Source organism: Amphibalanus amphitrite, unplaced genomic scaffold, assembly GCF_019059575.1.
Source record: "Amphibalanus amphitrite isolate SeventyFive unplaced genomic scaffold, NRLGWU_Aamphi_draft 000004F_arrow, whole genome shotgun sequence".
NCBI classification, from domain to species: domain Eukaryota; kingdom Metazoa; phylum Arthropoda; class Thecostraca; order Balanomorpha; family Balanidae; genus Amphibalanus; species Amphibalanus amphitrite.
In genome coordinates this window covers 523,174-548,095 of record NW_024881501.1, presented here as the reverse complement: position 1 = coordinate 548,095, position 24,922 = coordinate 523,174, and the positions used below count along the sequence as shown (strand labels likewise).

At 49.4% G+C, this 24,922-nt stretch overlaps 1 protein-coding gene across 2 annotated transcripts in view; it reads right to left on the bottom strand.

Annotated features, from left to right (window-relative positions):
* Positions 1-21,433, bottom strand: part of LOC122374542 (PAN2-PAN3 deadenylation complex catalytic subunit PAN2-like) — a 169,186-nt gene extending 147,753 nt beyond the window's left edge. Inside the window, exons 1-3 of one of the 2 annotated variants that reach the window (XM_043353457.1) lie at positions 21,345-21,433; positions 13,143-13,307; positions 459-655 (exon numbers count right to left, since the gene is read on the bottom strand). In XM_043353457.1, the coding sequence (XP_043209392.1) occupies positions 459-655; positions 13,143-13,203 (258 nt within the window). In that variant the 5' untranslated portion in view covers positions 13,204-13,307; positions 21,345-21,433. Of the gene's footprint in view, positions 1-458; positions 656-13,142; positions 13,308-21,217; positions 21,268-21,344 lie in introns of those variants that run through there. The other variant, XM_043353380.1, reaches the window with a different exon arrangement.
* Between the last annotated feature and the right edge of the window lie 3,489 nt (positions 21,434-24,922).

The following is a 24,922-nucleotide window of genomic DNA, read 5'->3' as shown; positions in this document are numbered from 1 at the left end:
TTTTAGTAACCTTCAAAATGTCAACGGACATTGTGCCAATGTCAAATCGGCCGGTTGTGATTCTAAAACAATCCATCAGTGTGTCAGGTCAGTCGGCATTTATACCAATGTGAAGCAATCTCCAATTTAGCGTAAATCTGGCCGGAGGTTGTTCCCTTTATGACGTCATAACTCCGTGACCTGACATGACCTTGACAAAAAAAAAAGTTGCGCAAAGGATGCCCCAGAGGGTACTGAAAATTTGAGCAGGCTATCTGAAACGGTTCGGCGTGTAGCTAAGAAAAACCTCAGGGGGGGTTGCACCCCCCCCCCACCCCACCCCCCCCCCCCCCACATGGGCGAGGGTTAAATTTCGTAGTGTTGTTTCGGACAATCAAAATACTTAGGCATTCAATAGAATACCTAGGGATTCTATAGAATGCCTGATTCCACACACAGCCTGTAACATATCTACTCACTCCCGTGTTGCCCGTCCAGAGTAGCTCCTCGTGGTGGTCGAAGGCGGTGGCCGATACGGCGAACTGGTCGCCGCCGTCTGTCACCAGCGACCCGGTCTGGTGGTACTCGCCGCCGAACGGACCGTACTCAGCGGCTGGCTCCAGGGCCGGCGAGCCGTACGCGCCGCCCGCCAGGTCGTACACGGTGCCGTCGTACTCTGCCGCCCAGCACAAACACACACACAGTCACCTCTGCCGCCCAAAACAAACACGCACGCACACAGCCAGCAGAACGGCGGCGGCAGCGGGCGTTCCAACATGACGTGCTCTTAGGTGAATTGCGTTTGACCCAGCCAAGCCTGTAGATAACCCAAACCACCCGGGACCGGAGGCGCTTTTTCACCCACCCCCAGTCTTCCGGATTCCCTATCAACATTGCATGGCAAAAAGGATAAACGATCTCCAGTATTCTTACGCGATCGGCACTTCATCCCCCTAAATGCCCGTCAGGAAGTACAGCGTGTAATGCTTGCGCAGCAGGCATTGAAGGAAAATGCACATCTAAAGACGTGGCATACAAAATTACCTGTGCCATATGTCAAAACGCTACTTATATAGGACAAACTAAAAGACCCATCCGACTTAATTCAATGAGCACTTACAGGATGCGAAAAACAAATCAGCAGACACTTCTTTCGATGACCACGTCCGCACCCAACATCCAGACTTCACCATAGCAGTCTCATCTATGCAGCTACAGATCATGCGTAGATGCAAAGATGTAGCAGAACTTAAGATCGCTGAATCAAAGTACATCCGTGACCTACGCCCAACACTCAACACTCAAACATCAATGGACAATGGACAATTGACAATTTATTCAGGACATTCCACTAGAGCATGTGGCTATTACTGCCCGTCGTCAGTAAAACAGGTGATGGTAAAATGCAATAAAAGATGAAAGGGGAACACATACAGAGAGATACTCATGATGACTAGTTGCTGGTGCTCTGCTCCTCGAGCAGATGCCTGCGTAGGCGTTGTCCGAACGCCCCCGGGGGCAGTCGGGGCAAATCCGATGGCAGTGAGTTGAGGGCAGTCGGCGCTCGGCAGGTGAACCGGCGTTTGCCCATCTCCGTGCGGGATCGCGGCACGTGCGGGAGTGTGTCCTGCCGCGTGCTGACAGCAGCGTCCCGGCCGCGCGCCTCCGCCACGGTGGCCAGACTACCCGCCAGCACCTCCGGCTCGGCGTGACACCGCACTTTGTGCAGCAGGCACAGGGAGTGGTAGGTGACGAGGTTCTCCGCGCTGAGCCAGCGCAACTGGCACATCAAATCGGAAACATGATCGTACTTTTTGCGGCCGAAAATGACTTTTGCTGCGTAGTTTAAGATTTTTTGTATCCGAGAGAGATTGTGTTTGGTGCCAGCACCATACACTGCGATGCAGTATCGAACTTGGGATATGACCAGTGCGCTGACCATCACGGAGATCACAGTGGGCGGTAGGTGCCCCCGGAGATGCGAGAGACCACCCAAAACTCCAAAGCAGCGTTTCGTGAGCGTTGTAATATGATCACCCCAGGTCAGTTGACGATCAAATATGATGCCGAGATTGTCTGCTGAGGAAACTGGGGACAGCTCGTGATCGCGGTATTTTACTTTAAGTTCAGGCAATGTGCGAAGATTTTGGGGGCTGCCCAACAGCATCAGCTGAGTCTTAGCGGCGTTGACTTTTAAGCCGTTGGCCCGGAACCAACGGTCAGGAGAGGCCAATATGTCCTCCATACGAGTGACGAGCGATTGAAATTTAGATTTCTTGCCGCTTACTAGACTTTGTGTGTCGTCTGCATATTGTACTACTACTGCGCCTTCGGCAAACTGACTAAGGTCGTTGGCGAAGACGCAGTAGAGGAGGGGGCCTAAGGCTGAACCCTGAAAAACTCCGATGCTGTTGGGTAGCGGGCGGGACTTTTTGATTCCACCGTGATTGTCAGTGAAGCTGACGCTCTGAGTGTGGTTTTGAAGATATGCGTAAAACCATGAAGTGTCAATTCCGTGCGCCTGTAACTTTGAAAGGAGCTTCGAGTGGTCAATGACATCAAAACACTTGCTCAAATCCAGCAGGCAGAGAAGGGAAACCTCTCCATGGTCAGATGCGGATAGGATACGGTCGGAAATGGATGCGAGCGCGGTTTCCGTGGAATGGTGAGGTTGGAAACCGTGCTGGTTAGGAGATAGGAGATGGTTTTCGGACAGGTAGGAATAGAGCTGTTGGTGGACAGCTCGCTCTAGGATTTTGGTGATGACAGGTACGATGGATATGGGACGGAAGTTGGACGGGTTAGACAAATCACCGGATTTTAGGATGGGATGAACAAGGGAATGTTTCCAGGAGTGCGGGACGTCGGATTGGGCAATGCTGGAGTTGAGCCAATGTGGGAGCACCTCATCATCATCTTGGAAGCTGATAGCTCCACCACCCTATGGACCATGATAGTAGCTCAGTGTATATGTTACAGGCCGTATGAAAACTCAGTCCGTTTGCAAATGGCCTGTTCCGATTCAGGCCGTTTGCAAACGGCCTGGACAGCCCAGTCAGTATGCAAACGGACTGAAGAGTCAGGCCGTTTTGAATACGGGCTGAAATTCCAGGCTGTATGCAAACCGCCTGAAATTTCAGACCGTTTGGAAACCGTCTAGGCCGTATGCTAACTTTCCAGACACCAGGCCGTTTGCAAACGGTCTAGGCACTTTGAAAACAATCTGGTTTGCATGAAGATAACTGGACAATATTGAGTTTCTTGAAACACGACCGTTTCATGACATTACATGGCATCATGAAATACTGGTCAGAAAGAGATTAGCAGAATAGAGGCCAGTTTTACCAACAGAAAAATAGCCGCTTGCCGGAATTTTGTACCTAAACGCCGCTTCACATACCGAGCGTAAACGGTAAGGCCATATCCGCTTACGTGCCCATCGCATCTATGTGAAACGGTCCTTGGGAAAAAAAATCCGGCAGGCGGCTATTTTTCTCTTGGTTACAACTGGCCTCTGAACTGAGGCCCGGCTCGTATAGCACCCGGTCGACCCGGGCTTCCCCCGGACTTCAAAGTTTCGCCTTCCACCACAATGGTCAAGTATTGCCGGCGTACGCCACCGGCCAGCCGCCGGCGCGGCGGTCGACCGGGTGCGGTGAGGACTCTGTCAACTCTAATGTCCATTGTGCGCTCCTGCGTTTTATGCTGTTCCGCAAAATAATCGGTGAGTCTTGTAGTGATACGCTACGCTTCACCAGGCTTCACCAGTAGTGACTTCACCAGGCTCCATCAACTGGATGGCCGTAAACAGGCGGACCGAGAACTTGTATAATTAGTAATATTGTCGGGAAAACGGCCGGGCAGAGCATCTGCACAGTAAGCAAAAGTTCGACGTAGACGAGTCATTCGGCAGAATGCGCAAGCAATAACCCGCGCCCTGCTGGGGGCGGGGTGTTTGAACACCCCCCCCCCTGTGGTTTTTCGCGAATATCTCAAAAACGGCGTCGCGGAGCACCGCCGTTTTTGGTACACCTTGTCATACATCAATTCTACACATGTGAAAATTTCAAACCAAGGTCATTCAAAGCGAGGTCACCAGGTCACTTAAAGTGACCTTATGGGTTAATGGTATGAGTTAAAATAATACTTTTAGTTTTAAGTTTTATTTGCAGTTAGAAACATGACCTTTTGTATTTGAAGTGATTCTGAATATCTAATCTTTTTTACATTTTTCGCTGAACCAAAATTACAATTACACATACAGCACAAACTCAAGTATTGTGTGCACCTCCGCTCAGGGATGTGGGTCACCACAGGTACTTCCCCACCTAGAACGGAGTTACGTAGTGTGCTGACATTGTGCCAATCAACGTAACACGTCACAGATAACACAATCTGAAAAAAATCACAACTACAGCATCGTTTTTCTGGGTTCCACCTCAGCTAAATATAGTCGCTGGATCCACTCTGAAACGAACCCTTCTTCCACTTCTGGTACGTGGTGACTCTGCTTCCGGCACGACCTCTGGAGGGACCGATTCTGCTGGGCCGGGCTCAGCGGCGCTGCTCGGCTGTGGCTGCTCCTGCTCCCTGTCCACCAGCCGCCGGGTGTCGTCATGTCGCGGGAAGTAGGCGGGCTTCAGTCGGTCCACTGATACAGTGTCTATCGCCCCAGACGGTAGTTCTATGCGAAAAGTCTTTGCTCCTCTGTGAGCTACACGTAGCGGTCCCTGGTATGGAGCTTGGAGTGGACGTTGGATCCTGTCCACTCGGACCCACACATGCGTGCATGTCATTAAGTCCTTGGGAATGTGCTCCTGGACAGCACCGTGATCGGTTCCGAGGGAGGCCGTGGTGAAATCCAGTTCCGTCATGTGCTGGGCCAGCTCCTGGATCATCTTGAATGAAGAACGTGTTGAAGACTGTTCTCCTAAGCACAGTTTTGGACAGAGCAGCATGCCACCTGTCACTGCTGTGAACGGTGAGGCACCAGACTCGTTTGGCATTGCACGCAGACCCAAGAGAATTATTGGGAGTGACTTCAGCCAGTCTTCCTTCCGCGCCTTCAGTGCTGTCTTTAGTGTGCGATGAAATCTCTCAATCATTCCATTACTTTGCGGTCTGTAGGCGCATGTCCGGAGGCGATGAAATCCTATCATTTCAGCCAGAAGTTGGAAGAGCTCGGCTTCAAACTGGGCTCCACGGTCAGTTACCACGTAGAGAGGGACACCGAACCGTGCAATCCAAGTCTCGAGGAGCGCGTTCGCTACTGATGTGGCAGTTATGTCGGTAATGGGCGCGACCTCTACCCATCGGGTAGCGCGGTCGATGCAGGTGAGTAGATACCGATGTGTCGACGGGAACGGTTGGCCATGCTGAGATGAAGGTGGTAGCGGTCCAACTATGTCGATGTGCACCGTTTCAAAACGTGATGATGGCAGGTGAAACTCTCCAGTTGCGGTCTTTGTGTGGCGATGGACTTTGGCTTCTTGACAAGCCACACATTCCTTCACCCACGTCTTGATCTGTCGATCCATGTCTGGCCAGAAGTATCTTGCCTTGATGAGCCGAAGTGATCCTTTCAGACCAGGATGTGAAAGATTGTGATACCTCTCGAACACACTTCGTCGACATGACAGCGGAACAAACGGCCTCGGCTGTGGCGTAGACACGTCACAAAGCACTGAGGAGTCATTCTGCAGCGGCACAGTTTTGAGGCGATCCTGGTATGCTGCGATTTCTTCGTCCTTCTTCTGTTCCTCGGCGATGGCTGGGAGGTCACAGGCGTCAACCTGAACGGCGTTCACAGGGCGCGAAAGGCAGTCTGCGACGATGTTGTCAGCGCCCCTGATGTATTTGACGTCTGCGATGTACTCGGTGATGACGCACCAGTGTCTTTGCTGTCGATCTGACTTCGCCACATGAGGACTGTGGAAGGCTGTGACCAGGGGCTTGTGGTCTGTAAAGAGCGTGACGTTCCGCCCTTCGAGCAGATCTCGGAAGTGCAGCGTGGCGAGATAGGCAGCCAGCAGCTCTCGGTCGTAGGCTGAGTACTTGCGCTGCGGTGCAGACAGCTTCTTTGAGAAAAAGCTCACCGGTACTGCACTGCCGTCGACCATCTGATGAAGGGCTGCACCAGCAGCGACTTGGGAGCAGTCTGTGACAAGCTGGAAGGTGTCGCTGTTTGGCTGAGTGTGGTGGAGAGTGCAGGCGGCCTCCAGTGCTGTCTTGATGCCGTTGAAGGCCTTGGCCTCGCTGTCGCCCCACGGTAGTTCCTTCGACTTGGGGTACAAGCGCATGAGCTCGGTCAGTGGGAAGACGATCTCCGCAAAATGCGGAATCATTCGCCTGTGGAAGCCGACCATGCCCAGGAATCTGCGTAGATCATCAGACTTCTTCGGCGCGCACATTTCTGAGATGCTCTCCACCTTGCTCTTTGGAGGACGAATTCCAGTTGATGTCACCAGCTGTCCCAGGTAGGTGACTTCTGGCTGGTCAAACTCGCACTTGTCTAGTGAGATGCGAAGGTTGTGCTCGTGCAAGATGCGGAACACTCTCTCCAGGTCCGCATGGTGCTGTTCTTGGGTCGCAGATGACACAAGAATGTCATCGAGATAGATGAACACGCAGTCCACGTCGCGGAAGATGGTGTCCATGATCCTCTGGAATGTGGCTGGGGAGTTGCAGAGGCCCATTGGCATGAATACGTACTCATACAGGCCGAAGGGCGTGGTCACTGCAGTCTTCTCGCTGTCCGCTGGGCTCACTGGTATTTGGTGATATGCTCGGAGCAGATCGATCTTGCTGAAGCGCGTTTTTCCGGCGAGCTGTGTCGACAAGCTTTGAATGTGAGGTAGAGGGTAGCGATCCCTCTTCGTGATCGAGTTCAGAGCTCGGTAGTCCCCTGTGACGCGCCATTCACCGGGTGTCTTCTTCTCCACCATGTGCAGAGGAGAGGCCCATGGAGACTTTGAAGGCCGCACCACCCCAGTTTTCAGCAGTGTGTCAAAACACTGTTTGGCGGCTTTGAGCTTGTTTGGTGGCAGTTGTCTCGGTGACGCAAATGTCAGTGGTGCACTGCCTGTGTCAATGGTGTGACATCCTGGCAGCTGTTTCATTGCCCCCTCCAGGTCACCTGGCTGGCATGGCTCTAGCACTGAGCGGTGTCTTTCCAGGATGTTCTTGATCGGAGCTGAAACTGTAGACAGGTCGTTCACCACCAGGTTGGCCTTCGATTGGTTACTGACTCGGCACTGTGATGACAAATCAGTAGATCTGTCAATCAAAGTCCGGGTACCGCAGTCGATCAGGAGTGAGTGCTGACTCAAGAAGTCCTGACCCAGCAGTGGTGTGGTGACGTCAGCCACCACGAAGGTCCATGTGAAGGTGCGGCGCAGCTGAGGGATTGTGACATCACATGTGACTTCTCCCACAACATGAAGAGACTCACCGTTTGCGGTTGATATTCGCACTGCTGAAGGCTGCAGGATAGAGCCAACCGGGACGGTTTTGGGTAGGAGGGAAACACCTGCTCCGGTGTCAATGACAAAATCAACTGATTTTTGGCCAAGTGTTGCTGCTACTTGCATGAGTGGCAGTCCATGAGCAGCATGAACCGGGATCTGCCCCTCTAGTTTCCCGACTGGGACGGCCTCGGTGAGGAGGAGCGAGAACGGGGTTGCATCTTGGTGTGTGCTTTATCAGGCCACTGACACCACGGCTTGCATGTGCGCGCTTCCACGCCAAAGTAAATGTGCGCTCGGCAGACCTTGGGGCGCTGTCCTTCACGGAACGGCTGAAGCCCTGCCGACACACCCTCTCGATGGTCCCGATCCGGATAGGGACTGCGCTGTCGCGAGCTGTATCGATGTCCGGTACTGTGCTGTCTTGATGGGCGCGTGCGTCCGTCTGAATAGTATGCGCCGCGGTCCGACTCATAGCGCTCAGATGGTGACGGTGACCGTGCTCGTGACTGCCGGTTACTGTGAGGTTGTGCCACCATGCACGAAGACTGCATCAGCGGCACCAGCTCATCAGCTAGTTGACCTAGCTGTGTCAGAGTCAGGTCACGCTGGGCTGCCAGCACGGCACCAACGGAGGGCGGCAGGCTCTTTATCATCTTGTGGCGCACGAGGTCTTCACCAACCCCGACTTTGCACGCCGTGTCTCGGAGCTCATGCAGGAATGCTGATGGACGTCCGGTCATCTGTGTCTTGCTTATAAGACGCTCGAATAGCTCCGGCTTCGATTGAGCATACAGACCGATCACGGCTTGTTTCAGGTCATCGAATGACGTTTTGGAGAGTACGTCTGGGTCGAGGCGGCTGACCGTATCAGGAGGAAGGGCCGCCAGAACATGGTAGAACTTGGACTGAGTGCTTGTGATGCGAGCCAGGTGAAATTGTGCATTCATTATGGCGAACCAACCTTCGACGGCTGTGTCCATGAACGCCGGCGGCTTTACGTTAGAAAGCATCACGGAACCTGCAACCTGTTCCGGTTCTCCTTCCATTGTTGCTGTTGTAGAATATCTATTCCCTATCAACTAGGAATAGTATTAGGCAATGTAGCAATGTAAAAATCACGTCGGGGTCACCAGTTTATGGGTTAATGGTATGAGTTAAAATAATACTTTTAGTTTTAAGTTTTATTTGCAGTTAGAAACATGACCTTTTGTATTTGAAGTGATTCTGAATATCTAATCTTTTTTACATTTTTCGCTGAACCAAAATTACAATTACACATACAGCACAAACTCAAGTATTGTGTGCACCTCCGCTCAGGGATGTGGGTCACCACAACCTCACCTCATAAAAAGTTTCAATGTCTGCCATAGCTACACCGAGTGACCGATCGCTTTGAAACTTTCAGCGATTGCTAAGAGCAATAGCATGTATAAAATGTATATCTCAGAATTTTGATATCGATGACCTAAGGTCAGGTCAATTTTGCGACCTCCTCATTATAAGTCAATGGGAGAAAATTGAAATGCGCCTATTTTGGACGAAAGACATTATAAACACTCCCAAACACTGAATTACAAGTGATTTAGACACACTAAGCATGAAAATGGTGTCCGTGACCCCTGTTTATGCCCCTGAGGTCATCTTAGGTCACGAATGGTATCTAACAGTTTTTCGCAAATAACTTTTGATAGAGGCATGCTAGAGCGATGAAAACGCCTTAGATGTGTTCAGCTCGACGATACGGATCGACTGATATGCAACATGACCCTTTCCGGTCAGGTCATGACCTTGACCTGAGGTCAAATTTCAAGTTGACCTATCCAGGTCAAGTTATAGTTCATTCGATGCGTCTTGACGAGAGAAACACAATGCCGGTAAAAGTAAGCTCGTACAAGGCTTGGGTCAAACGTTATTGCAGAAAACCTTTTTTTCCGAAAAAAATCGGCTATTTTTGCAGTTTTTGCCCCTGCAGTCATAACCGTTGACGTTAGATCAAATCTGCGAGAATTACTCAGAAAGGGCGTTAACAGGGCTATCGAATGCGCTTTTCCGCGGCGCTGTAGCTCCATTGGTTCCCGAGTTATGCGTTGGCTTCTTGGAAATTGTCGACATTCGACCTGGAAATCGGCGAAATTTTGCCTTCAATGACCTCTTGTGACCTGACCTTTGACCTGACCAAAAAAAATGACCGAAGTGATTTCGTCATTACTTTTGACGCTCTTTCGAACGCCACCTTCCGCGTATCGCTACGTGGCCCAGGAGCCGAGTTAGAAAGGACGGGTTTTCAACCCCCCTCCCCCCCCCAGCAAGGCGTGGAAATCCAGGATTCCCAGCCGGGCGCGGGTTAATGGATACAAACTGATCAGCGATCATCGACCAACCTGGATACGTTAAGTTATCTTCAGAGGATGTTGTACTTAGCCAGACCGTTTGAAAGCTGACTAGGCCGTTTTCAAACTGTCTAGACCGTTTCAAACTGCCTAGGCTGTTTTTTTTTTTGCCTAGGCTGTTGTTACAGACCGTATGAAAACCCAGTCCGTTTGCAAACGGCCTGGCCCAGTCAGGCCGTTTGAAAACGGCCTGAAAAAGCCGGCCGTTTGCAAACCGCCTGAAATATCAGGCCGTATGAAAACAGCCTAGGCAGTTTGAAACGGTCTAGACAGTTTGAAAACGGCCTAGTCAGCTTTCAAACGGTCTGGCGAAGTACAACAGCCTCTGAAGATAACTTAAAGGCAGTGTGCCACCTTTGAAAGATTTCCCATTTTATTTTTCCTAGGATAAGAAGCTTCTGTTTTTACCTAATATCGCAAAGAAAATCAAAAATGGGCCTGGAATAGTGGCTTTTTCGCCTAAAAGTTTATCGGTTTTTCGATATGTATAACAACTGTAGTGGGCTGGCCTGCAAACAGGCGTCGGCAACAATCGCGAATGCGGCGCACATGTGACAATAAGCAAAGGTCATTATAGAGTTACGACGTACGGGAATGAGTTATCAGCTGTCTAATCGTAGACAACACAATGTCGAGCCTTAAACTGTAAGCCTGTATTGGTATTGTTTCTTTTATTTGGCTGTCGAACATTATTTATGGTTTGAAATATGATTTTATGTAAAATAATTGATATGAAAAAGCCGTCTCTTAACCCTAGAACGCCTAGGGGGGGGGTTGTATCAACCCCCCCCTGAGGTTTTTTCGAAGTGCACGCTAAACGGCTTGTCGTAGCGGGCTGAAATTTTCAATACCCTCTGGGGCAACCTTTGCGCATCTTTTGCCGAAAAAAATTGATCGGGTCATGTCAGGTCACGGAGTTATGACGTCATAAGAGGTACAGCCTCCGGCCGGATTTTCACAAACTGAGTGCCAACGCCCGAGGTTTCCTGCCGGTGGTACGGACATCGGTTGATGGATCGTGATGAAACTTCCCATGCATGTTGGGGCAAGTATTGGCTATCATATGGTATAAGAAATTTGACCGGGTCAGGTCAGGTCACGGAGCTATGACGTCACAAGAGGAACAGCGTCCGGTACTATTTTTGAAAAGCGCCCGAACCACTATTTTGCTAATTCTTGTCACCTCAATGGGAATATGCAGCAATATTAGCTTCTATAGGGAGCAAATGGACCACCCAAATCCAAAAATACAATCAGATTTCAAAAATTTAAATTTTGATTTTTCGAATTTCTGCCGCCGACTGTGACCTTGCCGACTTCCGGCGCTCCCAACGCGCCATTTTTAGAGCTAGGGAAACGAAATACATACCAAACGATAGAGAATTGATCAAGGAATACGATAGTGAAGGTTTCAAGTCGATATTTCCCACCGTTTTGCCGCAATCGCCGCCGAAAGTTGAAAAAAGTCTATTTTTCCGAAAATTTGACCTTTGACCGGTCAAAAGTAGGTCAAATGTTGACCTAGGACCAAAAAATATACCACCAATCGCGAGATCTCGTTGAGAGCAATCCGTTGGTTTTTTCCGCTAAGCTCTACGACCTTCCGTTTCGAAACGCCAGGGGGGGGGGTCGTAACAACCCCCCCCCTGGTCGTTCGTGTTATGAGAAATGGCCTGGTCGTGCGAGGGTTAAGTTATGACCCCATTTCACCACACGCAAGTGGCAGAAATGACAATGATCAGCTGACGCATTTTTCTTGGCCGAAGTCAGAGCGCGCGGCCCGACGCACCACCACCGCACCACAAAGTATGAGCAGAAGCCGCGCCCAAAGCCAGGGCCCCGGTAACGTGAGGTAGCCGAGTCGGGGCAGCGTGCGCTGACCCAAGCCGGGGCCCTGGCTTTGGGCGCGGTCTACCGCACCACCTAACAGGCGTGTTCGAAACCGCAGGAGATGATGATGAACGGGTTTATCGAAACTTGATTGGATGAGCATATCGGTAATAGCGATTTCAGTGTGTGCATTTATTGTTCATAGTGGTGTGAAATGTGGTTGGGGTACGACCGACAACCCGTCGGGGCGAATTTCGCACTGGGGTACTCAAAATTTGAAGAATTTAAGACGTTTCCATGAGTTTTGAATGTATGGATAAGTTCTAAAAATCCGGTTCTCCTTATCTGGGCCATTAACTCCATACGGTCCAGGAAAGCTGGCACACTACCTTTAATGGATCCAGGTTGGTCGATGATCACTGATCAGTTTGTATCCATTAACCCGCGCCCGACTGGGGGTCCTGGATTTCCACGCCCTGCTGGGGGGGGGGGGTTGAACACCCCTCCCTTCTAACTCGGCTCCTGGGCCACGTAGCGATATGCGGAAGGCGGCGTTCGAAAGAGCGTCAAAAATAATGACGAAATCACATCGGTCAATTTTTTGGTCAGGTCAAACAAAGGTCAGGTCACAAGAGGTCATTGAAGGCAAAATTTCGCCGATTTCCAGGTCGAATGTCGACATGTCACGAAGCTGGTCGGAGCGACAACCCTCGATAAACTGAGCACGCAGTATGTCGTCAGTGAAGGGACCATAACTGCAACAGGCCACTGCCTCGCGGAGGTTGGCCAGGTAAATCACACATGACTCATCAGGGCCTTGGGTGCATTTCCGGAATTTCAAGCGAGCAGAGCAAACATCAGAATCGCTAACAAACAGTTTCCTCAACACAGCTACAGCAGCATCGAACTGAGACACAACTTCAGCACCAGCGCCGCAAGTGTCAGTGTCACTTACTCCAGGTTCGATGTTCTCCTGCTTGTCAGCTTAAGCAGCAGCTCGGTAGAGTCGACGTGCCTCCGCTCCGACTGCTGTCAACAGGAACGCTGTCCGACGACCGTCCGTCCAGTCCAACCACCCACTGGCCTCAGCCAAGACCAAGAAGTCCGCGTACCACTGCCGCTAGCTCCCAGGACGCTGTCCCGGCCGCGACAGGAACTCCGGTGGTGCCGGTGACTGGTACATCTCATCCTCGTCGCCACTTGTAGTGTATAATTGCACTCACACATGATACAATCACTCGCACAACTCAAGACCAAACATTCAACTCGACTGATGTGCCCGGCGCCCCTACAGACGGCTGGCCGGCGGGCACCTCACTCCGTCTGCCCGCCCCGGGCGCGGCGCCGCGGCCGGGCCGGTTACCCGATCCTGCTGGCTAAAGGTCAAACCGGCTCCGGCCGCCGCCGCCAGCCCGCGGAGTGCTCGGGCAGGGGAGGGCACTACACTACACACACCCACATGACCATACAAACTTACCTACTAAGTTTCCAGACATGTCTTGTGCCTGCCCGTAAGGAACGCCACCACCAAAATTCATATTACGGTTACAAGAACAGCATCAGCTTAAAGATGCATTATCTGAGAAGCTTTTATTTTCGATTTCAGAAGAACAATGGTGTCCATCACGTCTCCTCTTGCAGCCTGCAACAATAAGATGCAAATGATTAGTACGACCACATCAGTGGAACACAACACTGTGCAGGTTGATTGTCCGCTGGCCAGCTCCATGAGTGGCCAGCGGATCTACCTCCACACCGTGACGGTGTGGAGGTAGAACCGATCCCGTCAAGCCCGAGGCAGGCCCATGTCACTCCACTTTTGATGACATCATAAGGGGGCCTCAGGACAATTAATGGCGCGGTGCGCCACAATCGCTCCCAAGCTACTTGCCAACAGCTGCCATTTTTGAAAATATTATTTTGAAATAAAGTTTCAAGTAATGAAAATATTGTAATAAAGTTGTAAGTTAAATCTATACCATATCTTAAACCTTACTGAAGAATGATTTACCCATAGTAAAAATATAAGCTCGATGCGTTTTTACGTTGCTTTCCTGCTGCTGTAGAGGGTTTTTAAATCGTCTATATCTTCAAAACCGGCCATTTCTTAGCATATTGCTGCTCTTTTTTTGTCGCTGGAAAATTAGTTGGGCTTTCCATTGACATCAACGGCTGAGCGGTATGTGCAGAGTGCCATCAATAATCTTCAAATGAAGTTAGTCATTTTTACGTTGCAAAGGAATGGAGTACCCCTTGCAAGCATCTGGGGTGACGTCACTCAGGATCTGTCTCTGATTGGTCGGCGGGGGAGTGACTGTACCTTCTATAGATGGCCTTGGCCCGAGGCACCAACCGCACTGTTAACCCGCGCCGGGCCGGGGGGAGGGTGTTTGTACACTTCCCCCCTGCGGTTTTTCGCAGATATCTCAAAAACGGCGGCGCAGAGTGCCGCCGTTTTTTGGCACACCTCTTTGTGCATCTTTTCCGCACATGTTGTGAAAATTCCAGACCCAGGTCCTCAGGTCAGGCCACAAGGTCACGCCAAGTGACCTCAACTCAGAAAAAAATAGAATGCTCGTCATGGCTACACCAACTGAACGATTGCCTTGAAACTTTCAGCACTCGATAAGAGCAACAGTATCAATAAAACGTATATCTCGGAATTTTGATATCGGTGACCTAAGGTCAGGTCAATTTTGCGGCCCCTCCATTATAAGTCAATAGGAGAAAATTGAAAAGCGTCTCTTTTGCACGAACGCCATAGACAGTCTCAAACATCGGGATGCAGGTCAAATTGACACAATGAACCGGCAAATGGCACCCGTGACCCCTCGTTATGTCCCGGAGGTCATCTCAGGTCACAAATAGTATCTAACAGTATTTGTGTGTTTGTTTGTTGGGGGGCTAGGACGGGTTAAAACAACCCATGAAAAATCGCCGGAAAATTAGGGTTGGCTAGGATCCAGTGAGGACGATAAATTGCGCTCAAATTTGGTACGTTACTTTAATCGAGTATGAGAAGGGTAACTATGTGTAGGTTATTAGTAAGGTAGGGTATGGGTAGGTTAGGGTAGGGTAGGGTGGGTTCGAGTTCGATAAAGGCAAACCATGAGGAAGGCTCTAACAACCCATAACCAGCACCAGCATACCATGCCGTTCAAACAAATATCCAACTCCGACAAAATAAGACAAATAAAAATAATAAGTTCCCACACCCAAACTAATGCCCCATCAAATGCATCTATCAAAACGCACAGTTAACCTGGCAGTTGCTGGGGTATTTCGCCACCCACCGTTTGCTGGGGGGGGGGGGCGTTAAACGCCCCCAGCCGATAACTCGAGACCCAATAGGCGCAGCGAAACGCAAGAGGCGGCAAACGAAAGAACGCGACGAGACGCATCAGATGAGTACTTTAAAGTTGAATTGTGAGGTCACAGGTCGGGTCAAGGTCAGGTCAAACACCTGAAATCGGGCTTTCAGTAGCATGGACTTCAGGACTTCGCAATGGGCGCCTCTCGTCATAAACTCTGTCAAAACGGTGCACAATCCATCATATAAGGCCTACAAGAGTGTCAGCTCCATGTAGGGGTCAGTCAAGCATAGGTCAGGGTCAAGGTCAGGTCAACCGGGTAGGCACATATCCCCAAAAATCAAAACTGATATTCGCAGCCCGTGACACATGTTTTATGGGTAATTTGGGGCGTAGAACACGATGGTGACATTCATTGTATCATATGTGTACGTGTTTGGCTCAAAAAGTTCAATTTAAGAAATGCATGTATCATGGTCGTCAAGTAGTCACGAGAAATTGCAAAGTTTCAGTTCAAGAATTTGGAAAATGCGGAACGATAATCAATAATCGAAGATAGCCATTTGATTGTTCATGGTATTGGCAGTCTAATGGCGTTTACGGCATGTCTATATGTCTATTCTGTGATTTTATATGATTTTTTGAACATATGCCGTTTTTGGTCGAAAACTCAGAAATCATGACGTCACTAAAACCTCGATATCTCAAAATTTTTCCGACCGATTTTTTTGAAACTTTGTCAAAATAAAGTTCAATCAATTCCCTACAGGTACCCAAAATTTATGCTATGGCCCGGCGAAAAAAGTGGGGGCGTTTAACGCCCCCCCCCCCCCCAGCAACTCGTGGGTTAAAGCGCAAAACATGCCATCCAGCTAGTGTTTCATCTAGCCAGCCAGTGTTAAAAATAAGCCAGTGTTTCAAGAAGGAACATGCCTAATGTTGAACAGAAATGAATGTTGGAACTTTCTACTGAGCGCAATAATATTGCTTTAATCATAGTAATCTGACTTTTAAGGGTAGTGAAAGGCAATCAATAAATTGATTCACTCTCGACAGATAATCAAAATATTGATTCCATGCTCTGCTGGCTAATCATTATTTTGATTCACAGGTAATGTTAACAGATAGGCAACAATGGCTTGCAAGAATACAGCATTTATCTTGCTATCATTCTCATTTAGTGGTATCTTGAGCCTTGAGGACCACAACAGATACCTATAGCGTTGTTGTACTTTACCTTCACTACATTCTATAACTTACTTACTTACTTACTTAGAAGTACAGAATTTAGATAGGCCACTTGGCCTTTATGTCCGTTCCAGTCGAGCTGCTTGGTGTGAGTTTTACTAGTCTGTGTATGTTATCGTGTATACGAGGTTTGCCCAGTGGGTGTCTAGGCGGTTCTTGAACTGGTTGAGTGTAGAGGCGTCGACGACTTCCGATGGCAGGCCGTTCCAGCCGTTGATAACCCTGACGGAGAAGGCGTTGCGTCGGACTCTGGTGACCGCACGCGGCTTCACCAGGCGCCACGAGTGGCCTCTGGTTTCACGGGCGGTTGAGCGGTCGGAGAAGTCGTGCGATTCCAGGACGACACCACCATGAAGCATCTGGTACACCGCTATCATGTCGCCGCGCCTCCGACGGTAGTACAGGGATGGCATCTTCAGCGCCTGCAGTCTCTCAGTGTAGGGCAGATGTCGCAGCTCCGGAACCTTCTTGGTCGCCCGCCGCTGGATGCGCTCCACACGTTTCTGATCCGTCCGGTTGAAGGGGCCCCACACAATGTTCCCGTATTCGAGGTGGGGTCGGACCAGGGTATTGAACAGCAGGGGTAATGTAGACTTATCAAACAGCTGGAACGACCTCTGTATCGTGGAGAGTATCCGCGACGCCTTGCTGACTGTCGCGGCGGCTTGTTGCCAGAACTTCAATTATGTGTCTATGAAGACTCCCAGGTCCTTTTCTGCCGTCACCTGTTCCGTTCGAGTGCCCTTCAGATGATAGGCTTGCTGGGAGTTCTGACGACCAATGTGTAGGACCTTGCACTTGCCAGCATTGAATTCCAGCTTCCATTCATCCGCCCAGCATGATGCAGCGTCCAGGTCCCTCTGAAGGGCTAGAGGGCCAGATGGGGCGTGAACCGAACGGTACAGCTTGCTGTCATCCGCGAATATCTTGACTCCGCAGTGTAGAGCTCTTGGGAGGTCGTTGATAAGAGCACGAACAGGAGAGGGGCCAGCACTGAGCCTTGTGGGACTCCGCTGGGTACCGGTGCCCATCCCGATCGACAGCCCTCAACTGTGACCCGCTGCTGGCGTTCTGAGAGAAAGGCTTCAATCCATCGAAGTAGTTTGCCTCCAATCCCATGGGATTTTACCTTCGCGATGAGCCTCCTATGTGGGACAGTGTTAAAAGCCTTAGCCAGATCCAAGTAGAGGACATCAACTGGCTCTCCTTTCTCGATCCAGCCGCTCCACTCTTCGATTGCTTGGAGCAGTTGGGTGGCGCACGACCTTCCGGGCCTGAAGCCGTGTTGAGCGTCACTGAGGAGGTTTTCGGACTGAAGATGTGTCATAAGTTGGTCCCTGATTATTGACTCCAGACCTTACAAGGCACGGAGGTAAGACTCACTGGTCTGTAGTTCCCAGGGTCGTCCTTCTGGCCCTTCTTGTAGATTGGCACAACGTTTGCGAGCTTCCAGTCTAGTGGGAGAACCCCCGTGTCTAAGGATTCCTTCAAGATGGTGGCGAGGTGCGGAGAGATGGTGTCGGCTGTCTCGCGAAGAATCCGGGGGTGAATCTCGTCTGGGCCCGCAGCAGAGTAGGGTTTCAGCTGGGCCAACTTGTTCCTGACGAGACCCACTGTTCAACGTCGTCGACCGTTGGTCCTTCGTGCAAGCTTATCGGGACTGGGATATCTTCAGAGTCTTCAAATGTGCAGACTGAGCAAAAGAATCGATTTAAGACTCCAGCCTTCTCCTGGTCATTGGAAGTCAGGTTACCGTCCTCTGTGCGTAGGTTTTCAACTCCAGTGCGTGACTTCAGCCTTGATGCAGCATAACGCCAAAACGCCTTTGGGTTGTTCTTAAGGTTGGTGACGAGTTTCTGCTCGTAGTTTTGGCGAAGATTGCGCGTAAGTCGCCTCAGGTCGTTCTTGCAGCGTCTGTATCGGTAGTAGCTTATTTCATCCCGTGAGCGTATATAAATACTCCATAGCTTCCTTTTCCTGTTCTTCAGGCGCAGAGCTTCTCTATCCATGTAAAGATTGCGACGTTTCTTTGCTGGGCAAGCCCTTGGAATGCATCTAGACGTGAGACAATGTAGTGTGGTCTTGAAAACCTCAAAGCGTCGCTGAGGGTCCACAGGAACTACATCCTCCCAGACTGTACTACGTATTAACCCTCGCCGGACCTATTGGTTTTCTACATACGCCCCGGCCGAGGGGGGGGGGGCGGGTACGACCCCCCCCCCCTCGCCGTTTCGCCCCTGGTGGAGCTAGCGCGTCGCGGAAAAAACGAGCGTGTGCGCCGTTACGAGACGCAGAGATTGGTACCCGATTTTAAGGTCCTAGGTCAACCGGTGACCTCTGAGGTCAGGTCAAGTGCCCAAAGGTACGGTTCAGTTTTTGGTGAATAACTTCGCGGAAAATGGCCGCAGAGCCGCGATTTTGGCAGCATCGTGTTCGCCTCACTCAGGCGCGTCGAATGATATACTTTTTGTTCGGGTCAGGTCAACTTGGGGTGTTGACCTCAGGTCAAGGTCAGGTCAGCACCCTAAGGTCACGAAGTTGGTCGAAAGGGGTCATGTCGCATATCATTGGATTCGGCAGGTCTTCCCGAGTCCATTGGTGGCTTTCCCGGCTCGCTAGCTCAATTTGATCAAGAGTTATTAACGAAAAACTAATATGACCTTGATGACGTCATAAATGACGTCACGAAAGGTCAACATTGCAAAAGTGACGCATCTAACCTTGCAAGGAGTGCATCAAATCACGATTCTGTGTGCTTGAGATAGTTGGAGATCGTTCCCGGCGCCAGAATAGCAGTTTGGATTTTTCCCCATTGACTTATAATGGTGAGGTCACGAAAATGACCTGACCTCATATGACCTTTAGGAAAAATCCGAGATATACAAGTTGTGAGACTCATAATGGGTACTAGATCCTGCAAGTTTCATTTCCCTGTGACATCTCCTCTGGCAGTGAGGGCGTTGCGAAGTTGCGACATCTGAAGACCGTGCAGAGGTTCACTTATGACGTCATAGGTCAGTGACCTGACCTGACCCAAAAATGCGGTTGGTGTCAAAAGATGCGGCTTGGATCAAAGGTCAGGTATGCCAAGTTTCAGCTCTCTACCGCCGGCGTGTTCGGAGCTATCGCGAAAAAACCCTATGGGGGGGCGGCACCCGCCCCCCCCCCCTCGGCCGGCGAGGGTTAAATCGTTTAGCTGTTGGAAGTTGCCCTTTCTATAGTTCAAATGAACTGAAGTTGGTTCCACCCTCTGTGCATAACAGGTGACATCGAATTTCAGCACTATGTGGTCGCTGTTGCCCACTGGGGGGAGAAAGACTAAGTTCTTTATCACCCCTCTTCATTAGACAGTATGACATCTAGAGTGCTTGGATTCTCGCCTGCTCGATATCTGGTAGGTTTTGTGACATGTTGGAACAGACCACATTCTTGTATTCCCTCGATAAACTCGTGGGTGAAGTGATGGTCTGGAGCATACGAGAAGTTTGAGACCCAGTCGATCTGCGGCATATTGATGTCACCTACAACTAGAACATGCGAGGAGTTTGATGATGTGCAGGCCTTCAAGATGTCGATAAGCCTGCTAGTTGATGCAAAGCCATTCACTGAGGGACTACGGTAGACACAGCCCACAATCAGCTGGTCGGGGCTGCGGAGGGGTATCCTTATCCATAGGTGTTGCACCAGTGAACAAGTGGGAAAGCACACCTCTGTTGCTCTCAGTTGTGATTTGACAAAAATGGCGATGCCCCGTCGCCCTTCTATGCCGAGGTACTTATGTATAACAATTTACATAATTTAAATGTCAAGAATACAAAACTGAAGCAACAGGTAAAAACCATATAATAAGTATAAAAGCACTACAACAATGAAAATTAGGGGTTTGAAAATTTCATTTTGCCATTTTACACAAATACTACTTGCTAGGTACCTATGTGATTCATGATTCAAAAATAACATACAGTGTGATTTTCCCAAAACAGCTCTTACATGATAGACAAGTGGCTCTGTCTTTCTCCCATTCACAAGGCCAAAGTGAAAGTAACAATTTCTTAGTTTTGAGGTAACACTTTTTTCTTACCTACCACATTTTTCTACCTATTTAAAGAAAAATCTGGCCGTCATGGGTCTTTTTTCGGTACTCTCTTAGCAGACGTCACCCGAGCTGCCATATCTACGTCTCACGTGCGCAACAATTGTCTTTTCACGGTTAAATATATAACAAAACATAATCTAACCTGACCTAACCTTACCTACAACCTACAACCTACAACCTAACCAACCAAACTACAACCTACAACCTACAACCTAACCTACCAACCTACCTAACTGGATATGGCAGCTCGGGTGACGTCTGCTAAGAGAATACCCTTTTTTCGGTATTAGTATATATTAGGTCCGAGTGGACAATTGTGACGCTGTTGATACAAATATGTAACAGCAAAAATTTTAGGTTTTAGGTTAGGTTAGGTTGTAGGTTTGTAGGTTTTAGGTTTTAGGTTGGTAGGTTTGTAGGTTTTAGGTTGTAGGTTTGTAGGTTATAGGTTGGTAGGTTGTAGGTAAATAGGTAAGGTTAGGTCAGGTTTGGTTGTTTTTCTTTTATTTCCAGGACATATAAGTATCATTTTTGGATTCAGGATGTCAAATAATGTAAGAATATGAAAACTTTATCTTTTAACAGTCACTCAGACTTAATGTATACTTTTACCCTTTTTTCAACCGCAACGATAATTTGAAATCAAAAGTGTTCCCAAATTGAAATGAATCAAAAAATTCATTCCATGATCATATTTGATCATGGCTCCTCCCTCACACCAGGTTGGACGCAAGAGCCAAGCTGCTACGCGCCCTAAACCAAAACAACAACAATCCTCCCACCAGAATAAAATTATTGATGCCTCCATATTTTGATTCCAGAAGTCCCAACTCAATCGCCATACCAAAAGCCTGTTTTTATCGGTTGTAAACATGTTTTTTGATGCAGTTCTCTTACCTGCGCCCGCGAACGGGACGCCGGTGAAAACAGGGCGCCGGAGGGCATATTAGTCACGTGACATTTGGAACTTCTCCTGCTCCATGGGCCTTCTATATCCCAAACGTCACGTGTAAATTTAACGAACCTTGATCAAATCGCCCCAGGCGCCCTGTTTTCACCGTCGTCCCGCGAACGTTGCCGCCGTCTCACGTGGAAGACTGCGCGGCCAAGGCCGTAAAAGGGACGACGGTGAAAAGGGTGAGACTAACCCCGCGTTCGATGTCTCTCGGACGGCGAAGATTCTACGCCGTCCGGCCAATCACGTTCCAGAACCGCAGCCGAGCCCCCGCTGACCTTGGACGGGATTGGCCGGACGACGTAGAATCTTCGTCGTCCGAGAGACATCGAACGCGGGGTAAATGCTTACTTCGAAATCTAGCTGCGTTGCGGCATTGGCGGTTATGTGCGGCGTGTATGCCGCACGATTAGTAAGCGGCGACCACTAAATTAAAAACTCGATAGCTTTGACCTGTTTTCAATGGATAACACTGCATACCAAAAATGTCCATCGCTCTCGTCATAGGATATTTAGATTTAAATAACTAACTTATCTACATCATTGTTTTGAACCAAATTAATACTCAGCCGCGAACGTATAAGGTATAACCCCTTGCCGTTTCGCTCCTGATCAAGCTAGAGCTTCGCGGAAAAAACGAGCGTGTTGCCCGTGACGAGAGAAAGCCGATGATACCCAATTTTAAGGTCCTAGGTCATCGGTTGACCTCCCAGGTCAGGTCAATGACCCAAAAGGCGGGAAAATTGGGACCTGTTAGAACGTCGTAGTGTGGCTGCTATGGGGTTTTTCGGGGTGCTGATCACGAATATCATGCTAGTTTTGATCACAGATGATGTCTTCATTCATTTAGGCCAGGTCGGGTTAGGCCAGGTCAGGTCAACCAGTAGAGGTCCTGCCAGGTATTTGTAGTAGGTGTCAACCGCCTCTGACAGCCTCGTAACATGTTACGAAGGCACCAAAACTACTTTGTAAACGTTCATGTGGTTGCTTAATTCGAATTCAGCTCGAAAAAAACTGACCTAGAAACATGTCAAACTCGAAAAAGTGAACCGAGGTCACCAAAGGTCAATGACCTGACCTGACCTTCAGGTGACCTTGACACCCACCCTAATGCATGGGGGCAACATCATATCACATGTTTGAACGCTTGAAACCACGAAAAGACTGCAAACGCGCTGCTAATGCGAGCCGACATACGCTGAATCGCGGTTCCGGCCAAACATGGTCTCGAAAAGTAGGTCACAGGTCAAAGGTCATTTGGGTCAGGGTCATGAAATTTTCAGGATGGGTGTTAAATTGATAAATGCGAGGGTACTGAAAGTTTCGTCGCGATCAGCCGCTTTTTAAGCGAGTTATTCGCGAAAAACCTTAGGGGGGTTGCATCAACCCCCCCCCCCTCCCCCCCTGTGCGGGCGAGGTCACGTTTTGATAGCGTCTGAAACAGACTTTTTTGGGTAGCCAGGAAATCGCATGCCAGAGCCTATTCAAATTCTTTTATCGGCCTTTATATGCACCAGTCGCATACAGGTACGGGATTTAGCATACGATTTCCAGACAATCGAAAGACTGTTTGGAGCCAACAAAGGAAGGAATGAGTGAGTTAAGTTGAAAGTATTAATTTGGTTCAAAATGATGATGTAGATAACCTAGTTATTTAAAGCTAAATATCTTATGACGAGAGCGGTTGGCATTTTTGGTATGCAGTGTTATTCATTGAGAACCGGTCGGAGCGTTTGAGTCTTTAATTTAGTGGTCGCCGCTTGCTAATCATGCGGCATACACGCCGCACATAACCGCCAATGCCGCAACGCAGCTTAGATTTCGAAGTAAGCATTTAGTCCCACCCCGGTGAAAACAGGGCGCCTGGGGCGATTTGATCAAGGTTCGTGAAATTTACACGTGACGTTTGGCATATAGAAGGCCCATGGAGCGGGAGAAGTTCCAAATGTCACGTGACTAATATGCCCTCAGGCGCCCTGTTTTCACCGGCGCGCCGCGTTTATTCGAATCCAGTATGAGTAGAGCATGGGTCCCGAAAAATTCTTCAGAAACTAGAGAAATTCTCGCGGGGCAAGACGACTGTCAAACTAGCAGCGAGCAGCGAGCAGCGAGTCCAGCAGCGAGAAACGGGCCATCCCGATTTAGCTTGAAATTTGCTCACAGAGCCTCCTCAGCACGCTGATTCCGAAAATCATGGTATCTAGGGTGGGAATCTTTACCGTTCTCGAGATAGAACCCTCTAAAGTTTTCGACACCCATGACCGGGCCATCCCGATTTGGCTGAAAATTGGCTCACAGAGCCTTCTCAGCACGCTGATTCCGAAAATCATGGTCTCTAGGGTGGGAATATTTACCGTTCTCGAGATAGAACCCTCTAAAGCTCTTACCACCCATGACCGGGCCATCCCGATTTGGCTAAAAATTGGCGCACAGAGCCTTCTCAGCACGCTGATTCCGAAAATCATGGTCTCTAGGGTGGGAATCTTTACCGTTCTTGAGATAGAGCCATCTAAAGTTTTCGGCACCAAAGACCGGGCCATCGCGATTTGACTGAAAATTGGCTCACAGAGCCTTCTCAGCAAGCTGATACCGAAAATCATGGTCTCTAGGGTGAGAATCTGTACCGTTTTCGAGATAGAACCCTCTAAATTTCTTACCACCCATGACCGGGCCATCCCGATTTGGCTGAAAATTTGCTCACAGATCCTTCTCAGTTCTCAGCACGCTGATTCCGAAAATCATGGTCTCTAGGGTGGGAATCTTTACCGTTCTCGAGATAGAACCCTCTAAAATTCTTACCACCCATGACCGGGCCATCCCGATTAGGCTGAAAATTTGCTCACAGAGCCTTCTCAGCACGCTGATTCCGAAAATCATGGTCTCTAGGGTGGGAATCTTCACCGTTCTCGAGATAGAACGCTCTAAAGTTTTCGACACCAAAGACCGGACCATCCCGATTTGGCTGAAAATTTGCTCACAGAGCCTTCTAAGCACGCGGATTCCGAAAATCATAGTCTCTAGGGTGGGAATCTTTACCCTTCTCGAGATAGAACCCTCTAAAGTTTTCGGTAAAGATTTCCACCCTAGAGACCATGATTTTCGGAATCAGCGTGCTGAGAAGGCTCTGTGAGCAAATTTTCAGCCAAATCGGGATGGCCCGCCCCCGGTCATGGGTGGTAAGAACTGTAGAGGGTTCTATCTCGAGAACGGTAAAGATTCCCACTCTAGGACCATGATTTTCGGAGTCAGCGTGCTGAGAAGGCTCTGTGCGCAAATTTTCAGACAAATCGGGATGGCCCGGTCTTTGGTGTCGAAAACTTTATAGGGTTCTAGCTCGAGAACGGTTAAGATTCCCACCCTAGAGACCATGATTTTCGGAATCAGCGTGCTGAGAAGGCTCTGTGAGCAAATTTTCAGCCAAATTGGGATGGCCCGGTCATGGGTAGTAAGAATTTTAGAGGGTTCTATCTCGAGAACGGTAAAGATTCCCACCCTAGAGGCCATGATTTTCGGAATCAGCATGCTGAAAAGGCTCTGTGAGCCAATTTTCAGCCAAATCGGGATGGCCCGGTCATGGGTGTCGAAAATTTTAGAGGTTTCTATTTTTAGAACGGTTAAGATTCCCACCCTATAGAGACCATGATTTT